Raw genomic sequence first — 23,592 nt, forward strand, 5'->3', positions numbered from 1 at the left:
TGGGAAACTTACCTGATTAAAAGCCCCACAGAAACAAAACAAACAAACAGAAACCAAACTATCCTTTAAATTCTGTAATTTTTTGACAAAATAATACAAAATTGACACTGATCAATATGTTAGTGCGTATAGAGCCACCAGATCAAATACATCTTGTTTTCCTCTTCAGTATACCTGCATTGTTAAACTAAAAATTGAGAATAGATCTCTCTTTTTTATTTTGAAAATATCTAAAAATCTAGCTGTAAGCAAAGATTCAAAATAGACTATTTAACTAAAATAACCTGAAAGCCAATTTAAATAATGTTTGTATGAATTTTATTTGAAATTGATCTGCTTTGCTTAGGGCATGGTACAAAGGGGCAGAACCTGGAGGGAGAGAGAGAGAGAACTACACAGGAGAGATGCTGGTGGCAAAGTCTGCGGTACATTTGGTTAGTCAAATACTTAAAGTTGTTTATTTCTCTAGGTGCCTTTTACCTTTCATCCCTTTCAGCAATGCTGAATCTGTTCTTTGTATTTTCTTTGTGATCCCTCTAGTGGAATACTTTCTTCTGTTTTCTTTTGGAGGAGACAAAAAAAAACAACCAACCCTCTTCTCTCATTTACTTCTTTCTGTTACAGATGAGCATAGACTAAAATAGAGTGCACTCTCAACAGTCCATTTATGGCTGAGAACCTCTTCTGAATCATTATAGCATAGACTAAGATGATATAGGTAAGGTTCTAGGTAATTAGTATCTGTATTTCATAATTCAGATTCTTTACTAAGTGTAGGGAGTTTTCAGGTGTATTGCTGAAACGTAATATCTGAATTGTTGCTATGATTTATATTGGCTTCCAAAACCTTCCAAAATCTTGTTTTCTAAAACAAGAAGGAAAAAAGTAGAGGGACTCTTTTTTTTCCTCTCAGTATTCCCATAAAGCATTGGTGATATAGCTACAGTTTCTCTCCAGCACCTGTGAAAGCACTTGATCCCAATCCCAATTCCACTGATCCACCCCAGCGAATTGCAGCTGGACCTCTTAGTGGACCTTTGATAGGATCGTGCAGAAAATAGGGATTGCTGGTGCATTGCATAACTTTCATGAGGCTTCATGTTGCATTTGCTGAAGTTCTGTGTTGTTGCATAATTTATTAAAAATAGTAATTTTCTTCTTAATTTGCTTAAATAGATCCTTTTTAATACATGAAACTTCATCCACTTCCTATGATAATTGGTGGAGTCTCTCACTGAAGTCTTACAGCATAATCGAGTGCTTTGTATATGTATCAATCTGTAAGGTTGTTTTGTATAGTGGGGTTTTTTAATAGTTCTTTGTATTTTATTTTTTGCAGGTTTTTGTTGCATGAGGGAATGTCATGTTAGAACTATACGTTTTAGAGTAGTTAAACAAGACAACTCTACAAAATTTCATAATAGTGTATGATTTAGCCAGTCCACTGTAGGGGTTCATTCTAACACCACATTTCTTTCTAGCCACAATTACTTTTACATTATTTCCTCAAATACTTTATGATCTGCATTAGGAGAGCATAGTGAAGTCTTCACGATTTTCATAGACTTCCATCTTGATCTACGTGCCCTTGATTTGGCAGGGATCACAGCCTTCAGTTGGAGTTGATTGCAAATATTTTTAAGAACTTGATCATGGGCTGGGGATGCTCAGAGTGGCCTAAATGGGGACAATGAGAGATTGCTGGCAAAAAAGGGGGATTGCAACCATGCATTATCAGTTGCATTAAATTACAGTAACCTATTTCTAGACTGCAGAAATTCTTTGACTCTGGATAAATTTTGAACTGAAGGGAAGGGGCAGCATTTCCAAGTTACCAGTATACACTTTTTACATGCTTGATCTGTTCTTGAGCTTATTTTTTAACGGTTATATTTTTTTAGCTGTTCATAATTTGACACCAGCTTATTGGCTGTTGTTTCAAAATATGAATGAAATTTTGGTTTGCTTATTATTTGGGAAAATGTGGTCATTTTGGTGGCAGAAATACCAAGACTTAAAAGGAAAAAAGTCTTCGCATACTGAAGGAGTATGTTCACTTAAGGAGACAGAATTTTCTCCAACTAGTTATGATCAGAAAATGGATTCAATAGTATTTTTCTCCCTCTGGAAGAGATTAGTTAAGGTTGAATCATATAAAGTTTCTGAAAATAGGGCAACTGTTATTAGAATAAATGACAAAAAATGTACTGAAAGACATTTATCATCTGAATAATGTATTTTTGCTTGGAGGCTTACTTATATTTAGTCTCTGTGTTATAAATATCACATTTGTAATAATTTTTTTTTGATAGAAGAATCACAGCAGTAATATTCTGGTACACTAGTAACAGAGTTTTGGGTATATTTCCCAGCAACTCATTATAAAATTTAGACAACTAAATATAAAGATGGATATTTTTGTGGTGTTGCTGAAGTAATTTTGCTGCTCACTGAGTTTTATTGATATCTGATAATCACCTGAATATGTATCCTTATCCCTTTGTTTTTAAATGTTATGTCCATCAAAAATGCTTCCAAATTTAATTTTGTTGTGAAATTATAAAACCTCATATAAATCTTGCAGCAATGTTTTATGATTTTCATTTTCTTGTCTTACTGAGAAGATAAGTTTATTTTTCTAAGTCACATCACCTCTCAGGAAGACTTTTCTCTCCTCATGTTGTTCTCTTGCTACTAAGGAATGAACAAAGAACTTGATTATTATTTGATTAGGTCTCTGTACCTGATTCCTTTAGGCTAGAAATGTTCTTACCCTTTACAGTTAAAAGCTAATTTATCTGTGAGCAATTATCTGGGAAATGGCTAAGATCAGCAAGGATATTTACCTCTTGACAATGCAAATAATTTCATTATTGTTTCTAGCAATTGTACTAAGAAAAAGCCTGTTACATTGTGTTTTTTCAGTCTAGCACTTCTGGGTGTCTGAAAGTAGGTATTTAATTTGATTCCATTTTTTGAGTTCTAAGGGCTTTAATAATCTTGTTTTTTAAAAGATCTTCAAGTTTAACTTGAATTTTACAGTGGAAAACTTAGTCCTGTTCATTTGAATTGTGCCTTCCTAAACAATCCTAAATAATTCACCTCAACGGTCAATTTAAGTGATACCTTGTTATCATATATTCTTAAATTTATGTTCTTAATATCTTCTTTTTTTGTAAGAGAACAAATTTGTTGACAACTTTATTGTCAACTGGATTTCATGAAGCTTTTGGGAAATACACCTCTCTCTACCTGGTTAGGTTTTTTCAAGTCAAACCCAAAAGAAGAATTTGAAGAAATTAAATCCTGGTGTACAGCCTAAATGATTCAGATTTGTAAAATGCTCTTATTAGAGTTAGAAACAGTTAGCTGTCAAAGCACAGGTAGTGGTAAAATATGAACAGAATGGGAATGATCCATCCTTTACTGGAAAGATTATTTGCCACATCTTTAAATTTTTAAGGCATAGTGCTTATTATCTTAGTACCTGTGTTCCTCACACCCTAAAAATGGTGGTATTACATCCTTGTCAAAAGCAGGAGCAGGAGCATTGTTCTTTCACCTATTTAACTTATTCCAGAAAGGATGCTATGTGATATTGATGAGAGTCTTGAATTTCCTGGATTTCCTTGATTTTTAAGGTGATTTTGAAAATTAAAACAAAAATATTTTGCAGTTATTTTGTGCTGCTGAGCAGTCAAATAATCACTCACTGCCTTTAGTTTATATGTAATGGAAAATGCACTGGGGAAACACATCCTATGGAAGTGGTTCAAGTTCTGCTGTTTGTGAATCTACAGGGCTTCATTAAATCAATGCCCCTGTTTAAAATAACTATATGCATAATTGGACTCACTTATAATAAATCCCTTGCAGATAACTGTGTGAAGCATGGAGTAGAAGGACTGTCAAGGGTGGGTGTGCCAAGGGAAATACGCAGCCAGCAGTGATATGTGAACTCTGGTTAGAGCGGTTAATTGCAATTGATGCCATTCATGTGTTACAGGAAATGTTGCAACTTTCTCCTGACAAAAGCTCTGTAGCTCCTATGCTGTGAGTTATTCTGGAGGACAAATCATAACCAAGAAAAAAAAAAAATGTTTCTTTAGATACAGTTAATTTTTAGGGTAAGAAACTTTACACAACAGTTCTGTGAATTTGTGCTACTTGTGTTAATATGGTCTGCCTGCATACTTAGTGTGTTATCCTCTCTAAGTAGGTATTTGTTAGTGCTGGGCAGTGGCATGGTATGTTCTTGAAGGAACTTTACTTGCGACCACATTTTCCCACAGAGGTCATAACTAGGTAGAGGTGAAAGACCTTGCAACTGAGTGCTCAGAAGGTGTTGTTAATGAGCTTAGGGTTAAGCAGTGAGCATTAGGGATAATAATGTTTGTGAACCTTGTGGGCCACTGTGAGTTTGAGCCAGTTCCAGCACTTCTCTTCAGGCCTGGCATGAAGCATGCCTGCCATCTTGATGTGGAAAATCTTTCTGCACAGCAGCTATATTTGAGAATCTGGTTCACGTATTTCTGACTTTGTGTGGATAAAATAAATTCAGAAGTGAAGGCAGTTTTGCCACAGCAGCACACAGTGCCTCTGCTAGCTACATCTGTTCAGGGGAGCACCCGGTCAGCTCTGTGCCTTTGCACCAGCTCACCTGAGGTTACCCACGTGTCTGACATTTGACAGGCCTAAAGCTTCTTTGTTTCCTGGTCATTTATGAATGCTATAGCCTTATTTTCAGTGCAGTCTCCTGAACGTGGTGCAGCTGTTGGTTAGGTGCCTCGACAGGGTGTTGGGTGTTGATCTGCTCCCACATCTCCCTGACCTTCTCTGTGGGCCAGTGGTGGCTGTGCTCATGGCTTTCTGTGTGTCAGGGGTTCAGTGATTAATGCCATTATGCAGGACATGAGACATGACTTCAACTCCTTTAGCTTTTTTAGGAGAATAACCCACTGCTTCTGTTGTCCCTAGAGAGTGTTGCAGCTATGAAGCAGCTCTCACCTCCCTTCCCAATGGGGCCATTTCCTAGAGGTGTGGAGAGATGGCCCCTCAGTTCCTTCAGGCAGTGATGATAAGCAGACCTCTAGGGGAACAAACAAGGGCGTAAGGCGTTATGGTATTTTTAGAAAACAAAGCAGTGCCATCTCTGTCTTTCTGGTATTGGACATATTTTTTCAGAGAATGGAAATAGGTGGGTGGACAGATGTGAGAACACTTGAGCTCAGGCTCTGGCTGCTGTTAGGTTCTGTTGAGACCTCAAGTTTTTTGGCCCTATGTCTCACAGCAGAATTTTAGCCCTATACGAAACTTAATATTAGAAAATCCAGAGTGGCCTCTAGGCCAGGTGGCTGCTGAACTTCCTGATTTCTCTTTTTTTTCAGTTCATAAGCTTTTGTGTCGTGTATTTTTTGTTTAAGATTGACTTGCTTTGAATTTATCTAAGTTTTCTCCAAATTTCATTCTGAGCTTTTTCTCAATCTTTCTTAGTCTTTATACTAGGATTCACTTTTTAATGACTGCCTAATGATATCCAGAATGTATGCAGCTGAGCTTAAGAAATAACTTTAATAGTTTGCTTTTATCCTGAGTAGTTTGAGATCACCAACATCTGTCCTCTTTGTTACTGTCATTATTCCAGTTATTTTCTGAAAATGGTATAGGTCTTTGTTTTACTGAGAGCACTAACTGGATTTTTTTTCTTTCCAGTAACATACTTCAAGATGCTTTCTAGGTTTGATTAAGCCTTTTCAAATCAAGTGGGAAGCAGGGAAATAAGATACGGGATGAGAAAAAAAATGTTTTAATATAGGCCTGGAGTATTTTTTAATTGCATGTAGAGCATTACATGGCCTTTTTTTTCAGTGCCAGACATATGCATTTATATTTCCCACCAACATTTTCCTGGTGTGAGTAGGAGTTTAATCAATAAATTCTTGCTTCTATTTTTTTTTTTTTCTCCTAGCTAGAGCATTTGATATGAAAGCCTTATTCTGAATTACCATAGAGCAAATGTGAATCTAAGAAAAACTGTGAAAAATGTTTACACTGTACAGGGAGAACAGATAACTTGTGCAAATAAAATCAGATTTTTGTCTTTTTATTAACATCAGCAATAAAGTATTGCTTCCTAGAATCTGATTATGTAAAATTCCTAGTGACAGCATGTTGTTTATGAGTTTTGAAATGATACTTTCTTTGTTAGAGTGCCAATTCCTTTGGTATGTATTTCCTTTGTCACCTGAGGCTATTTTTCCAACACATAACACATGTGATTTTTTTTTTCTGCTTTCTGAATAATCAGCTTTTCCTTTTGCTCATTAAGCATAAAATTACAGCCAAGGTATTAATGCAATACAATACACACTGTATTAAAAGTGACCAGTCTCTACCACATACTAAGTTTTTTTTTTCTATTACCTAATAAACATTAATTAGTTCACTACATTTAGTGAATGTTATGTAAAACTCAACATTTTTTACCTTTAGGATAACTGTGACATTTAATCTAATGTGTCAGACTGGTCTGTATGAATAAGTAATGCACTCTAATATTTAGTGTACAGACTACCTTGACAGCGTGGGTACAGCCACGGTGCTGAATGTGGGGGTCCTGCTGGGAAAGGAGCAGAAGGAGCTGCCTACGAGAACTCTGCCTGGGGAGAAAAGAAAGGATTAACCTGAACAGGTATCAGAACCTTGCTGATGCCAGGTGTCCCTGAGCCTGGGTTCCCAGCTGGAACAAAGGAAAGGAGATCCTTGGCTCTGACTTCTGCTTTTTGCACCTTTCACCTCCTTTTACTGCTTTGCTAGTAGCACTGGTTCAAATCAGAAGTGCTAAATACTACTATTCCTGCTAATATTGATGATGACAATTATTATAAAATAAAATAGACATATTTCTTAAGAAAAACCTTGCACTTGGGCTATTAAAATCAGGAGGATAACTGTTGAATTCTAATTTCTTAAGCTGCTTGAAAAATCAGTTTTACCAAGAACCTTCTGTTTTAATACTTGTGATAGCTGCCCTAACTTCATTATGTCTTGGGTTATGCGAAATGCAATTACATATTAGAAAAATTATGGAACTGCAAATGAGGTCAAGTTGAGTGGAAATTCAGCCTTTCTCTTGCAATCAAGTGTTTTCAAAGTGTTTTTTGTGACCAGCATGACCTGTTGTGCTTTGGTAGCACATGAGAATTTTTGGCTTCCTGAATATAGGAGAGGCTGGTGATCGGCCTTTGGCATTGCCTTGTGCACCATTTGGGTGGAGTGCCCAGTGCTCCAAACCTTTCTCTGTGATTGATACACATGAAGATGTTTTTGCAAAGGTTGAAATTGTCAAAAGCCTCTTTTTAGAAGACCCAAAGTCTTTGCTTACCTCACCAGTACAAAAATATTAGTATAAGTTTCCATGTGGGCATAATGCCATCCAGCTATAAATCCCACTGGCTGCAAGGCTTTGCACAAGGTCGTACTGATGACCTGGAAAACAGGCTTAGATGTAAGAATGTCAACTTGGTAGACTGGCTTGAGAGCGTGAGTGAGGGAGAGCAAAATGCATTTTTCTTCGACTGGATTATGAAGGTGCTAGGACTTACAGATTCAGACTTTTATTTACTGTGTGGCTTTAGTCATTGTATTCTTGGGAGAGGTAATAAAGTGAGTATATGGAGCATCTGTTTGGGTAGAGAACTCATTCTAGTTAATTCTGTTTTTCCTGATTGTGGAAGACATGCTTTGGTTTTCAAGGTGAGAAAGAGGCAACAGGCCCAGATACATTACTATCTTAAATTCAAGCTCTGCTTTGGTTTCCCTTGCTTTCCTAGTTTTCTTTTCTTTGGCAAGTGATTGAGTAGTTTCTGAAGTTAGAATAGGCTATAGATAAGCCTATGGTCTATCGACTGCTGGAGGCTAAGTGACGTAAGAAAGTAATTTAAAAAATATGAAACATTTATGAGAATTTTCTTTTTATGACATGGTATGAACTGCTTTTCGTGGCTTATAATGCTCAGTAGTGTCTTTTAAATTAGTATGAATTATTTCTATTGCATTTATTTTAAACACTTCTCATGTTATCACTGAGTGAATTTTTAAATCTTTTGTTGCTAATTAATTTCTTGGACTAATTATTTATAATGATTCATGTTACAGCTGTAATATTTAAAGTGATTTATGGTAAACTTGGTTTTTGTATATAAGTTGTATGAATAAGAACTTTAATGATGGGAGGAATTTGTGAAATAATAGATAGAAGTGTCTCTTCACCTTGCTACAAAGTGGGTGCTAACTGCCACATTCTTGTTTACAAAGTAAGTTTGTTTTCATTGTAGGGTAGGAAGAAGGCTGCTTTTACAATTTACATTGTCTCTGGCCAGCCATAGCAAAACACTGAAGATAGTTGAAATAGTCAAAACTTTTACTATTAGTGTGTGTCAGGTGCCACATTTGAATTACTCTTTTTGTGGTTCTCCTTTTGCATACTATTCTTCTTTAAGCTGACACACAACTTGTTAAACTGTAGAATTCATCCTTGAAGACAAAAATTGGACTGGTGACTTGAAGTGAATTATTATGTATAATGATAGTACTATAAAAAGTAAGCACTATATAGGAATTTGAGAATAGCCAGACTATTGAAATAACAAAGATGTTCTTGGATTATGTGAGGTAGATTTTTTGTTGTAATATATTACATTGAAAGATAGTCAAGAACTAACTGAAAAATAGGTTTTGGGGAACTAACAAAAGTATTATTCCTTACATGTACTTAATGAAGTCAGAATTCCCGTTATTTAAAATGAACTGAAATCTTAATGTATTTTTAAAAAGAAGCTTCTGCTTCACTTCTGAAAATCCTAACTGTTAGTAATTTTTCTGAAAATTCTTCAAATTAATATGTTCTGTAACATTTAATTAGCTTTTGTTTTTACATAATGAAAGTAGAAGGGAATCCAGGACTTGGAGGTGATCCATTAGAATGTAAATAGCTGAAATCAGGCTTGACAATTGCAATTCCAGTGCTACTGCAAATGATGTCTTTCTAGTGTTATCTCATTACAAAATCAGAAGCAGCTGGCAGTTAAAACCTGCATCAGTTTCCCACAAGTTTTTTCATGGTATTCTTTTTACCTAAAAGACTCTTCATCTTAAACCAATCCATGGACCAAAATAACTTCAAGAGTTGTCTGGGTTGGTGTTAGCAGTGATCACAGAATCACTGAACATGCTGAGTTGGAGGGATGTGGTCTCTTATTCATATGAGGTATTTAAGTTATCTGGTATTTGTGACTTCAGTGTATGGCATGGTACAGCTAAAAAAGCCATGAAGTGTGACACTAAGTAGAATTTTTTAGTGCATTGATAAGAGAATGTGAATCTGTGTAGGAGATTGACAGCCTTTTATCCAGCTGAGTTTTGAAAGCACCATAGCAAAGGTAGCACTGTTTCCTGTGTGAGACTGTTCTACAGGTGACACATTTCAAATTCAGTTTTCAACCATATCCTTTCATGAATTTCATGTTATTAAATGTCAAATTTCTTCTACAAAGAGGAAGCAGCCCAACATTATTGTATCAAGTTTGGAAACATTTTTTCTGAATATTTTTATCAATACTTCAATGTTTCTCCAGGCCTTCATTTTGTTCCTGAATCTGGTCTGAGAACCAGATTTGAGTTCAAGAACGTATGTGATGTCTTTCAGAGCACTGGAGACAGCACAGGCTGAAGCCATATAACTTCTGAGGAGGAGACTGGACTGCTGTTTTGTGGGGAGAATGCCCTTGCTTTATAATTACTGTTTTCTCTTAAATTTCTGTGGAAATGGTTCACAGTTGTAATTTAAGAAGCATATTAAGAAAGGATGTTGAGGAGAGATTTTCTTTCTCACCTAGCTTTGTTTTTGCTCCCATACTCATCTGACTTTTTTTCTCATCAACTTTGAAAACTGTAAGACTTTAAGAGAGCAGGAAGGCCTGAAATAGGGCTGTGCTGGTGGTGGGTGTGTGGTGGTTCCACTGATGTTCATTGGGTACATGTGACAGCAGGAAAGAATTGTCTGAGTCTGGAACCTTGTGTCTGCCATCCTCATCCTCTGGGGAGTTGGTCCCAGCACAGTTTTTCTTCATAATGGAGAGAGAGGAAAAATAAAAGGTGAAATTGGCTGCTGCTGGCTTTCTCTTTCAGGACAGAGGGAAAGGTTTATTAACCTGGGTGTATTTAGTCATTATAGATCTGATAATTTAGGTTTTGGACTCTCAAACAGTAGCTCTATTTTTGTGTGTAATGCACAAAAAGATCTTTTATACTGTCCAGGTTCATGTGATAGTTTAGGATGACAAGTGATGTGCTTTCCTCATGTCTATATATATACAGTGAAAGGCAGATGACTACTGTTCACAGGAGTGGAGCTTTTTGCTTTGTTTTAACTTGCTTATCATCATAAGACAAGCAGCTATGCAAGCACCAACTCCCCTTCATAACCAGGAAAGTCTCCATGATGGGAATGCACCTAAGTCTTACATATTCTTCATTTTAGTATTTTATCTTTCATTGTCCTTTACACCTTTACACTTTAGCAAGTGTCTTCTACCTAAGTAGGTAGCTGAAAGGCAGCTTAAATAGAAAAGCAGGCAATGTCTGACTTTTTAAGCTCCTGTGGGAGACTGTATTTTCCAATTGACCATTTTGTCCCAGTTTTCTATCACTTTTTTTTTCCTTGAGGTATTAACATTTTTATCTCTGTCCTTGTGCTATTGAGCATAAAATTTGGTTTTAAATATGAAAAAAAAACCCATATGGACCAATTTAAAACATTTTGAATTGTCCCCAGAAATTATACTTTTTCCTCCCATTTTTATTCAAAAATATCTATGAATTTGTCTTGTTTAGATAGTTTGTGTCTCTGATTTAATAATTTATTCCAGAATATCCCAACATCAGCTGTATGCCCTGCTTCTCATTTTGGGGGGCTATTATTTCTTCTCTCCTTTCTTTATTCTTACATAAGCTGGAGGAGGGCTGCCCCCAGCCCAGTGCCTCTTTAGGCTGTGAATGCCTCGCCTTCACCCTCATAAATAAGAAGTTTGGCTATTAGTGAAGTGTGTGTGCTGCTTGAACAGCTTTTCTATGTCCCTCACAGAGAAAAGATGGCAAAACAGATCTGGTGAAGTTAATCTTAGCTTGTTTAATCTCCGTGTGAAATCCTTTGTTAACTTTGTGGGGAAGCAAATGTTTGTTTCAGAGATCACATTTTGGAATTGATTTTGGAATAAACTACTTGTTAATTTTTTTTTTTTTGGTAGCTATAAGCGTGATAAAATTAGGTGCTAATCCTTCTGATAAACTACATATTTATAGTATTTATACTATACATATTTATAGTATTTATGAATGCAATTTATAAATTGCATTCATAAAGCATTTTTTGCTGTCTTGCATTTTCCTGTTGTATGACTTTTTGTCAAGACTAACCTAATCCTAAATTATACTCTAGTAATAGCTCCTTTCTCCCACTACCTTCTTTCAAAGCAGTGACCTTGCCTCCCAATCCTTGCAATTCCCATCCCACATTAGTCTTTTAAGATTCCGAAGGGTATTTTACATAGGAACAATATTAAGTTTGTGCTCCAATATTTAAGTGAACAAACTCACTTGTTTCACATGGCTGAAATAAACAGTTAAAACAGCCTGGAAATTTTGGGGCTAATCCAGCAATTTTCTTTTTGGATGAGCTTTGACTGAGAAATATTGTCTAAAATAGATCTTTATTTATTGTCATTTTATTTAGAATCAGTATTACAGCAAATGAGAAAATTTGAAATCTGTGCATTGACAGATGAAATTTTAAAACATCTGTATTGGTGATGTATAGTTTATTGATAAAAGTAAAACTTTCAAAAGACCATGATGTAAAAATGATATGCAAATAATCTGGTATCTGGGGTTTGGCAAAGATATTCAGACATTTTCATTGCCTAGAAGTATAGGTGAACTAATGAGTAGTGCAAAGCTGAAGTTGTATACAAATTATGCCAATATTTTTTTAAACAGTGAAGAAACTAGACTGAACCTGTTCTGTGTCTTTTTTCCCCTTGTTTGAACAGAAGCAGAGTTTTTTTTTTTTTTTTTAGAGCTAGTTCTGAGTACGTTGTAGTTGGACATAACCTTTAAAGAGCTCTTCCTTTTAAAAAATGTCTGGGTTCTCTGCTCACAATGGGTGTATGGCTGTCGCGGCTCAGCAGCGTGTCAGCGTAATTCTCTAAAGCTCTACACAGATCAAAAAGATTATTGAAGAATGCACAGGCACTTTTCTTTTGCTAAGTCTGAAATAGAAGGGGCTAAATCCCCAGGGGATAGAAGTTATATAATTTGGTGATGCTATGCTGATTTATGCCTCTTGAGAGTTTGCCTGCAGCAGAAGCTGGAGGTGATGAGAAGAGATTGGATGATAGAAAGACCATCCAGGAAAAATTCATCAAATTTGTCATTCTTGAAAGGACCATCATAACATATGGTAAGGCATATCATTTACCTCAGGCTCAGAGGAAAATGATTTCTTCTAGGAGAATATTAATTTTATTTCTTAGAGGATCAGCTGACAGGGTAGGCTTTCTCCTGGCTGGTCTTCCCCTTCTGTTTTCTCTGAAGGGAAGGATGGAAGCTTGGAAATGTCTTATCTGTAGCAGACAAGCAAGTTGGCATTTTGCCATCATTTTCTGCTAGCAGAGAGGATAATGGTAATTATATGTCAAAATTTAACATTTCTCTTCTTTGAGAGAGAACTTTTTAATGCAAAATATTTAGAAAAGTCAGATCTATTCTGAGGCAGATAAGGAGCTAGGATTAGTGAGCTGACAAATTTTTCTTAGGCAAAAGGAGTTTTTTTCTTCCACTTCAGGCACAAGAGGGAGATGAAAAAGGATCAAAAGAAAGAAACGTATGAGGTGTGTAATGTAACTAGGCTGCAACTTCAGTATTGTCTAATATTTGGGAGACACCCAGAGCAACATTGCCTGCCCTGCTGCTCCTTTTCTGGGAAGGCTGTTAGAACTTGTTTTGATGAGTTCCAGCCCTTGTGATTAAATTGGTGTTTCTTTGTTATCAGGAAAGTAAATTTCTCTTGTGCTATACAATATTGAGTCCAAATTGCATCGTCACCTTTTTGAGGAAGGAAAAGTGTTTTCCTATAATCTAGCTATATATATGGGGATGCTATAATCTAGCATCCCCAGCTGATGCAAGTTAAGCCTTTGGTCAGCCATGTCCTTACTCAGTTAATAAAAGTAGAATGGTTTTCCCAGGCTATGGCACAAGTTTCCATAGTGGTGAGATGCTTAAAAACGTGGAAAGCTTAGCTTTCTTTTTAGTCAGAAAAGGATGGCACGGTTATTTTAGATAGAACCTATTCACCTTCTATTTACACATTTAAAATTTGCCATTTCATCTGATTTTACAGATAATTTTCTAGAATACACAATTTATATAAATATAATTTTGCTTAGAAAATAAACGTATGATTGCAAGCTTTGAGATTTGTATTCTTTATTTCCTGTATTTTTCCAAGAACAAGTGTAAGCAACCATCTGTTATATACATTATAAGATTGCTCCTCAGCAGTCTGAGAGAAAGGAGATGTCAGCCTTCTCCTACATTATTTCTGGGAACTGGGATGCCAGACATTTTAAAATAGTTTTTGAAGGTAAAATGTTGGAAATAAATCTTGATTTGAAACTGTTTTTTATAAATTTATTCTGATTTGTCAGTATTATGTAATGTAGTGATCTGGATCATCAGGGACTGGCCAGAGGTACACACTTCGGTTTTAAATTTAGGATTCAGCCACACTACCAGTGGGATATTTGGGAAGGCAAGTTTTAATACAGCTGCATTATCTGCTGGGCAGATTTGGAACCAGACAGTAAATTTGCAAATTTTGACTATGCATCCATAGTTCAGGTCTACCTCTACTTGTTTCTTATTTTGTTTTATAAATATTTGGAATTTGCTTTAACCATAGTCATGAGTGTCCACAGATGAGCTGATTAGATTTATATAATGATGGCTGACATAATCCCAGGAGAGTCTTTGGACAGTATCTCATTTGATATGTCCATAAAATATAACAACTTTAAACTGAGTTAATAAAAATAAATTTCAATTTCCTAATGATCTTCATTTTTCCCTAAAGAAGGATTTTAATACTTTATCCAAACTTCAGTAATGTGATGGGAGAATTGAATAAGATATACATATGTAGACTAAAGAAAGGTAATAGAAATAGTCCTCTCATCAGGATTAAAGGAGAATAGCTATCATTAATTACTTTTCAGCTTACTCCACTCAACTACAGAGATTAAAATTTTAACCTGATCTGAGCAATCAGCTAAAACTTGGAATTTTTAATTTATTTTGGTTAAGAGAAATTGCTAAGCTTTTCATATTGTCAATACCATTCTATGTATTGAGATGAACATCTGGTGTCTTTAGAACCTGAGAAACCAATTGTTACCATGTCTTTTTTTTCTTTTTTTTTTTTTTTTTCATTCTGGTTTCTAAACCAATTTCCAATCAGTGCTGAGCCTCATTGCAATCTATGATTTTTTCTTTATACCTTAATACCGATCCTGCTGTAACTTTAAATTCTGCATTTTTCTTAATTTGTCAGTGTTTTCATATATTTTAGAAATAGAGGTGTGCAAGGTACACTTCTGTCTGCATATTTTCTAATTTTGATTTCCTCCACTCCTCCACTTTCAGGCCTCCAGCCTCTGCTAGTTAAAATTCCCAAATTACTGATGACATAGTATGGATTTGTGCTTGTTACAAATTCGTACTTGAGTTTCTTTTTCCTTGGCACTTCTTTCTTGACATACCTATGCAGATAGGTGTGTTTTAGTCTTTTGTTTGTTAAGCTAAATAAAGCAAATGTTTTCAGTTTTTTCTCAAATTTTTCCTGGCCATTGTAGAAGTCTTTTTCTTCCAGATTCAATTTGTTTTTTAGACAATAGATGATCAAATCAAGAACAATAGAATTTTTATAGAATTTATTATTGCATTAATGTTGATATCTGTGTATTAGAAATATATTACCTGATAAATTAAAAATTTTATTTCATTTCCATAGGGATGTCATTTTGATAGTTCATAACTATTTGTGATCTGCTTTGTACACAGAATTTCATCCACTGTAATTTTCAACTGCTGAGATCTCAACTTTCAGCAGAAACTTAATAATTGTCAAGTTCACATATTTTCATTTTGCACTGTTAAATTTTACCTCAGTTTTATTCTTGTGGTCCTAGAGGTAATCCATGTTTTCCTGTACTGTTCCAGTCTTATATATATTAGCAATGCTTTCCTATATCAGAAATTTCTGAACTGTGATTTTTTGGCTGTAATTCATCCTATGCTCTGGTAATTTATAAAAATATGTAGTAATACTGATCCCTCAAATTAGTGTTAGAAATATGCATTTGAAATGTTCTTCCAGCTCTTTTGGTGCAGCTCTACATAATTTCACCTTTCACAGTCTCCAGTATCTGGCACTAATTTCAAATGTTCTTTATCATGTATCATTAGTACAAGCAAACATGGATTACACTTAATTTAAAAAGCTGAGTGACCAAGCTTCTGTTGCTTGCTCCCTCACTGGTTAGGTCACCTCTATTTGATATGAAACTGATTTGTAGTGGATTCAGAGTGACCATAATTTCACCATGCATAATTCACAAGAAGTGAATTTTCTTTCTTTTTGTCCTGTGAAGAAGAATGAAATAAAAGCAAACTATATTTGTGAGTAATTTTTTGTATGACATGAAGAGGTACTTGTTGATAATCTAAAGGGGATGGGTTACAAGGCTTTTGCTTTAACATCTCAGAATAAATATCTATATTTTAAAAAATGTTACTGTATTTCTACCCTCCCTCTGCTTTAACATTATTAATCAAATGTTAAAGTTTTTACTTTAGCAAAAAAGTAATGGTACTGACATGAGGAAAACATGGAATAAGTTCAATAGAAGTATTCCATTAGCTGGGATAATGTGCACAAAGAAATAATGTTATATTCCTGAGTGCATTTATAATTTGTACTGAGATCTTAACCAAACTCAGGAAAATACCTACCTTGTGTTTTGCTAGTTCTTGAATTCTTCAGGAGTCCATCTGGAGGAGAGACCATGTACTCTTTGTGAGCAGGAACTCTGAAGTGGTGTGTTAGACAGCTGCGGGGAGAACCCCTAGCTGGGTGTTTTTCACTCTTGGAGTGGAGCTCATCATGCAGTACAAGACTTGCACAGGGAGAGCCTACATAATATTTATGAAAGGTTGCTCGGCAACCTACATTTTTATATCACTTCTTACCCTCTTACTGGCCTTTGTGTTCTAGCAAGCAGCTTCTGGGGACTTGGAAGTGTCAGCTTAGAGATGTGGGGTTCTACTCTCTTACACAGCTGTGAAATACTGGACAGAATGAATTCAGACAGAGCTCAGGGTTTGTGCAGGAGATAATATTAATATTTAGTGCTGGTGTATTATTATTTTTGTAAATTACCGCTGGAAATAAAAATGTTACTTTTGGAGATATTCCATACTGATGTGGGGAAAGCTGTTTTCTTCTTTCATTGCCAAATTGCTCTTGTTTCTTTTGTGAAGGGCCTTTTGTCTCCTTGTGTATATGCATTTATTTTTGTGTGCGTAGATTTAGTAATATTTTCTGGTTTGAAAGTGAATTAATGAGTTAATTTGGAGCAAGTTGAAAAGTGGCAGCTTTTGAGAACATTCAGATTGTTCAGATATGGCTCTGACTGCCACTGCCAGTAGCAGTAAAAAGACAGTGTCAGGTTGTTGGACATCAGGATTAACTCTCAGAGATTATAAAAAGCAGCATCAAGTTGGGCCTTATCTGGTTCTCTGCTGCGCTTCAAAGCTTCACTGACTGGCTCTGCCATGCTGCTGGACACTTCACTGGAGGCCCTGTACCAGTGTGGGACTGACTGTTCCCTTTCCCTGGAGATGCAGCATCCTTGTGTTGGGGCAATTGCACAGTGGATAAAGTGAACCCAGTTAAACCTGATAAAAGGTAGCTTTCCCTCTAAAAGGAAATATGTGTTATTCATGGATGAGACAAGTTTGCTTTTATCAGTGCTATAACATGAATGACTGTAAGCTAAATTTGATTAACTCTTCAGTTACACAAAGGAGCGATTACCACAACTGTATAATAATGTTTAACAGGATAGCATCTGGGTGAATTAATTTAGAACTATTTGTTTCTACTTTCAGCTTCTGCTTATACTTTGAAGTGAAGAAGAACATCCAAATTAATTTGAATAACACTTGAAGCAAGCTGAAGTTAAATTAGGGTAGAGTTTTTTCTTCCAAGTTTTATTTTACACTAAAATTCAATTGGTAGTAAAGTGTTTCAATATGTCTTGAGAGAAAATTCCTGTGTGTTTAAGCAGATGAACAGAATGCCTCAAAATTAGTATCTCATTAAGTGAACACAAAAAATTGTTCTGTGGGTCTGGAATTCAGAGAAATTACAAAATGATACTTTTACCAGTTTGGTGGCACTGTTTCATCTTAGGTCTATGAAGTTTTTTTTTCTGTTTGCGTGTTTGCTTCCATAATACTAGCAACAGTAAATATGAATAATGGTTTATAATAATAAATTTCACTAGGAAATTTCACTTTGTGTAAAACATATGATTTAATTAAAAATCCAGTTATTATTTTGTAATCTTAATAATTTTTAAATTATTAAGGAGGTTACTAAACATTGTTTGCTTGAAATGTCTCTTATCAGAAAAAATTCATGCATGATTGTTTTGTTTGATATCAAACCACATTTTTGCTGTCATAACACTGGCACATTTTCAAGTCATGCTGTTTTCTGGCTGATAGCAGGGAGTAATGGAAACAATGCAGTGATCATGCAATTAATTAAAAATAGACACTAAAATACTAGGCAAGAGATGTTTTTACTTTAATATTGACTAGGCTTCATAAGACTTCATAAAAATAGCTGTTTCAGTACGACAGAGGAATTAGCATCCCTTGCTGCTGTGAGTTGTTTATAATTTATTTCTGTTGATTTCCCTTTAGATTAGATTCTGATGCTTCTTGTGAATGGTGACTGTGCTTGCTGAGGAGTGGTCATGCAAGCAAAATCTGATAACCTCGATATGTCACTTCATCTGCTGTTTTTCTTTTGTTAATGCAAAGCTGGTTACATAATGTCTAATTTCTCCTTTAGCTGACCAGAGATGAAAACAAAATCTATAATGGCAGAGCTAGGTTTTATAAAAAACGCGAGTGAGGAGTTGAAGGATGTGGCTTGTTCTGTTTGGACGATGCAGGATTGCTTTAAGCAGTAAGCTTACTGTTTTCAGATGGCATTAGCAGCATCAGCGATATAGCTGTGTCAGCCTCCTCGACTGCTGCATGTCTGTAAGCGCACCGAGGAAACTATATTTAAGATCTGATATCTTGAGGGTAATGACTCCAGCACTTACTGATGGGCAGAATGGCTGTTAATGCTTTCTTCACTAGCCCAGAAGATTTTGAAAGATAAATAGGTCTGTGATGTACTTTCATAAGACAGGAAATGCAATTTTTGGGGGTCTCTGGAAATAGAAAGGTCATGCAGCTTGGAACCGGTGAGACATTACAGTCCCTAAGTCATCAGGTATGACCTCATGATTTATAATAATATTTCTAACATAGGGTTTGTTTTACAGTTTTAGATCATTTGCAATCTCTTTGTCTGTGTAATTGCTTCATGTTGGATTTGCTACAGGATTTATAGGGTAGACTGTTTACATAAGCAGAGCAATGTATATATTGGAATTCTAATGTATTAATTTTTATTTGAAAAATATAAGTTATTCTCTATGTATTTTCAACCTGTTTTATTGTGAATATGTTTTCTTTTTACTAATTAATGGTGAAAGGTTATCCCTTTGCTGTAAAGTAAAATGATGAGATTGTATTGCATTTTTATTTTGCTTTATCTTTACATGACACACAAAAGCTATTGTGATTGTGTTTGTCATATGAAATGCAGGATAAGGCAATTGTTTACCTACAGTGCCAGGTTATTTAAAATAACATATCACATTGTGTAACACGACGTGGCTATTCTGCAGGCACAGATCTTGCTTCATTTTGCAGCAGTAGATTCTTTTTCTTTTTGCTTCATTTCAAATCAGTTTTAAAAATAGCTCAAGGAACATAACAGTGAAAGTTTGGCAAGATAACTCTCCTCTTTTTAATTATTTCACTCAGTGACGCATACTAATACTAATGGGTTATAGAAGAGAAGATTAATATCTTAAAAATTTAGAATATTATTAAAAACAAGATTAATTTTATTGAAGCATGTTTATTTTTTTTTTATAACTGCTGTCAACTTTATTGCAAGACTAATACTTGTGGATCTGCTAATGTGTTGTGATGATGTATAGTAAAGTCAGAGTACATAAAAGAAAACAGGTACATGGGTATTTTACATAGGAACATAGTGGCCTAATTTCATATATGAAACACAGAATAGATTTGGAGATACTGTTAGCACTTTAGGTGTTATAAACATTAGATAATGGCTGATGTATTCCCTTGAATATATCATAGAGCAATTACATTTAAAATTGTAGGAGAAATTTATTTTAAAAAGGGATATTGGGCTCCATCTTAAGAAATTCTACATATATTTGCAGAACATTTCCATGGCAACGTGTCTGACCATGTGTTTTAAAAGCTCAGCTGAAGCCTGAAAGTAGTGGCAATTTTTCCGTCCCTTGTTTTACCCTTGTGGAACAACAATTTTCATGTATAACTGGACAGCAGATTGTCAAGGGTGAGCAGTATTTTCTGATCACAAAGCACAGGATTAAGTGATCAAGATTTAAAAATATTTTCATGTATCCACCTAGAAATATAAATGTGTAAGTAATGGATTTGATTTTGCATTTGGAACTAAATTCTGGTTTCATCCCATTTAATAACATTTTTTTGAAGCTGTATGTGTGCGGGAGACAAGAGAAGATCAAACTTAAGTTTGTGCAGCAATGGTAAAAATGTCTGTCTTTTAATTTTTAATTAAAAACATATTTGTAGAAAATATTTTATTGCTTGTACTGACATTAAGTTCTATTTTCACAATCTACTTTATCCATCTTATATTCTTATTAATAATGGGCAAAGACTGCCCTGCTCTTAAGCTTGATTGAGTTTGGCATGATTTAACTATACTTTTCTCTTGCTACAAGATCCTTTTAATCTGTTAGAATTTATTTTCAGTATTTTGGTGTATTAGTCACAATGAGTACATTCTGTTTCTTGGCATTGGAATGAAATTCCTGAAAGTATTGGTTTCATGGTGTTTTGGTGATTTGCAGAGTATAGACATTTTTAATAGGACCAACCCTCCCCAGCTTCTTTGTTTTCCTTATTCAATTTACAGTCTTGACTTAGCTTCAGTTTGAAGTTGCTTCTTTGCTCATTTGAAATAATTAGATCTCCATGGAATGTTGCATCTGGAAGCTACAGCAGTAGGTTGTGCTTGTCTTGGACTCTCATCACTTACACTAATTCTGCAAACTGCATTCTGTGGATGACTTTGGGATGTATCATTGATACAATCTCCAGTAGTGCAGTAGACATCCATTGCAGCCTGTTGACAATGGGAACTAGCTACAGAGGAAAATGAATTGGTGAAAAATGCTTGCTTGAGGAAGTTTGTGCTTAGGTCGTTCTGTTTTGAAGCAAAACTATTAATGACTATTGCAAATGAATTTGAATATATATTTTCACTCAAAGAACATAGTCCCATTAGGACATAGGCCCTTGTTCATTTGGAGGGGCTAGAGAGTAACACCCCAAAAGAATGTATTAAGAAAGTAAAGTTCTTTTGGAAGAGAAGAAATTGCAGCAAGATAGAGTTAGACACATGAGAGCAGGGAATTGGACTGAAGTGATCTGAAAACTTAAAACTGCAAATTATTTTGTTTGTTTTAGTTGTTTAAGTCCCACCTCCATCCCCTAAAAAAGACAAATTTGAAAGAGCCTTGCTGATATTTGATATTTGCTCTTGCTGCACAAGAGCAGAGTCATTGAATCCAGGGCACTGTGTTAGTAGCAACTTAACAGGAAGACATTTTTGTGCCTTCTTTAAAACTGTATCATCTCTCCTCAAGATGATTGGTACTGTCAGTATTTAAAGAATGCTGTGTAAGGAAGGATCTCTCTAAATAGAGAATTCTTTTCCCTTGACTGGACATACTGAATATGCATCTGTGAATATATGTTTCCTTATCTTTAAAACATTGCAATTTACAGGACCCTGTGATAAAGACCTTGTGATGAAACACTGTTTTAAGAACAGTTGGGCAAGAAGCCAAATATTTGTGTCATTTACCAATTTTATACAGGAATGCTCTCACTCATGCACATACACAGTTGTGGTGCTTTTACTTGTTACTGGTTGCTGACCTGATTCCACAGTACTGACTTTTTTTTGTAGGTTGTAGTGCCAGTTTTTAAGGATATGAGAACACTGGGACAAATAGGAGATTATGACCAAAATTTGCAAAACACTAGAAGCAAAAACACTTTCATATTTTGCTGAAAGAATTCAAGTGTTTTTGGTGTACATAAATCTACTTCCTAAGACATGACCCTCTTCTCTGGCCAAATTCTTCTCAATAAGTATTTTAATTCATGTATCAAGTCCTTGGGCCTAATGACCAGAATTAGGGAAGGCTTACTAAAAGTGTATCAGAAAGGTTTAAAACATAAAGTAGCGTAGCATAAATATGTAATAGGTAACTGTCTGGTCACAACATACATAGCTACACAATGAGTGTTCCAAGAATGTTCCAATCTATTTAGTGTAATGGTAATCTGTTAAAAAATTTAGAATAGAGTCATATTTAGTCCCCAAAAATTCCTGTAGAGGTGGAACCACCTTAGATGAAGTAGTAGGGAAGCTGAGTATATTAATGCAGTAAAAGAGAATGGTTATTCATTACTTAGAGTTGCATTTTTAAGAGACCTATCTCAGTTCATTCTCTTTCTCTCTCTTTCTCCACCCCGTCCCTGTGTTTTCACCCTCCCATCCCATAATGAGCCTCCTAAAGGATATGACTTATTCATGTTGCTTCTTGTTTCTTTGCAAGACCATATTTATTTTGCCGTACCTAAATTTTCAATAAATGTTATTAATTACAGAACCCCATTAACATGGGTGCTGTTACGCTACTGCAGTCAGTGGCTTTGCTGTCAGTATAATTTTTTAAAGTACAAGCTGATCCATAATTCTTGTAAATTCCTATAGATTGCTTCATTAATACTCAACATTAACTACAGATCACACAGAGAAAACTCCACACTGCTTGCCATAGTATTCTCAGTGTGACCCTAAAATCACTTTTCTGGATCATTTAAACAATGTACGTACCAATAAGGAGACTACAAGATGTGACTGATGATAAGGTGGCGAAATGCTGCTATTCCCTTATTAAGAGCACCATGTTTTTTCTTATGTTGAAGTGATACTTCCAATATTTCATTTGTATCCATTTGCTCTTACCCTCTCACTGGGCAGCACCAAGAGTCTGGCTTGGTCTTCTCTAGGTTGCCACCATTGAGGGAGTTGTATGTTCTGATAAGACACCTCTGAGCCTTCTCTTTTCAGGCTGAAACAGTCCCAGCACTCCCAGCCTCTCCTTTGATGATTTTGTGTTCCTTTACTGAGCTTACTTCCTTACTTCCATTTCATTCATGTAAAAAGGGAATCCAGACCTGCTCAGAGCTCTTCAGTTATGTCTCAAAAGGGCTCAGTAGAGGAGCATTATCTGGTAAGGATCTGGGGCACATTATCTGGTAAGGAAACTTGAATTGTCTGTTAACTAGTCAATTAATTGCAGAAAAATTTGCACAGAAAGCCTTGAAAAATGAGGACTGAATGCACAAAAATGATAATTGTTAATCTTGTGGAGAAAGAAAGCTTTGAAAATAGCTTTGCTGCATTCCTAGTGGTCATTTTACTGATGAAACCTCCTGTTGTTTTGAAATGTCTTTTATGGAATCTACAGCCCCCAGTACTAATTGACATAAGCAGAGAATAAATCCTGAAGGGAAGGGCTAGACTAATATTTTGAACTAAGCAAACTTCAAAGTAACAGAATAAAAGGGTATTATCTAGTATGATCTCATTAATCAAAAAACCCCAAAAAGATAAACTAAATGAAACATGACCTAGAGGGATTCAAGAGTTGTGGTTTTAGTCAACTTGACGAAAATAACTTGTTAATTTCTAGTTTTGCTTGAAATTCAGAACTGAGAGTTCTCAAGCAATCATTAGCTGTTAAAAAATATTCAGCTTGGTATATTGAATGATGTAAAAAAAGGAAATAAGGGACATGAGGGAGTGTTGAGGTGTAGAAAATTTTTCTCATTTTTATAATAGCTTCCCTCTGTTCCCCCAGGCTGCTTAAATGAAACAAAAATTTATATAGGAGCCTTCAGTGATTTAAGATCCATCCATTTCTCTCCTGCTAGCATAATGAGTTCACTTGTTTAAATTTT

At 35.3% G+C, this 23,592-nt stretch overlaps 1 protein-coding gene across 20 annotated transcripts in view; it reads left to right on the forward strand.

The window, feature by feature from the left end:
• Positions 1-23,592, forward strand: part of SLC4A10 (solute carrier family 4 member 10) — a 184,200-nt gene that overhangs the window by 50,227 nt on the left and 110,381 nt on the right. For 3 of the 20 annotated variants that reach the window (XM_030278352.4, XM_072932137.1, XM_030278348.4), the window contains exon 1: positions 18,246-18,691. The exons of 9 other annotated variants lie outside the window; for them this stretch is intronic. Coding sequence is in view for 7 of the 11 variants with exons in the window: in XM_030278348.4 (XP_030134208.3) it covers positions 18,611-18,691 (81 nt within the window). In the remaining 4 variants the exon portion in view is untranslated. Of the gene's footprint in view, positions 1-18,221; positions 18,692-23,592 lie in introns of those variants that run through there. 8 more of the 20 variants (XM_030278357.4, XM_072932138.1, XM_072932139.1 and 5 more) reach the window with 5 other exon arrangements.

The sequence above is a fragment of the Taeniopygia guttata genome, chromosome 7 (assembly GCF_048771995.1).
Source record: "Taeniopygia guttata chromosome 7, bTaeGut7.mat, whole genome shotgun sequence".
Lineage (NCBI taxonomy): Eukaryota > Metazoa > Chordata > Aves > Passeriformes > Estrildidae > Taeniopygia > Taeniopygia guttata.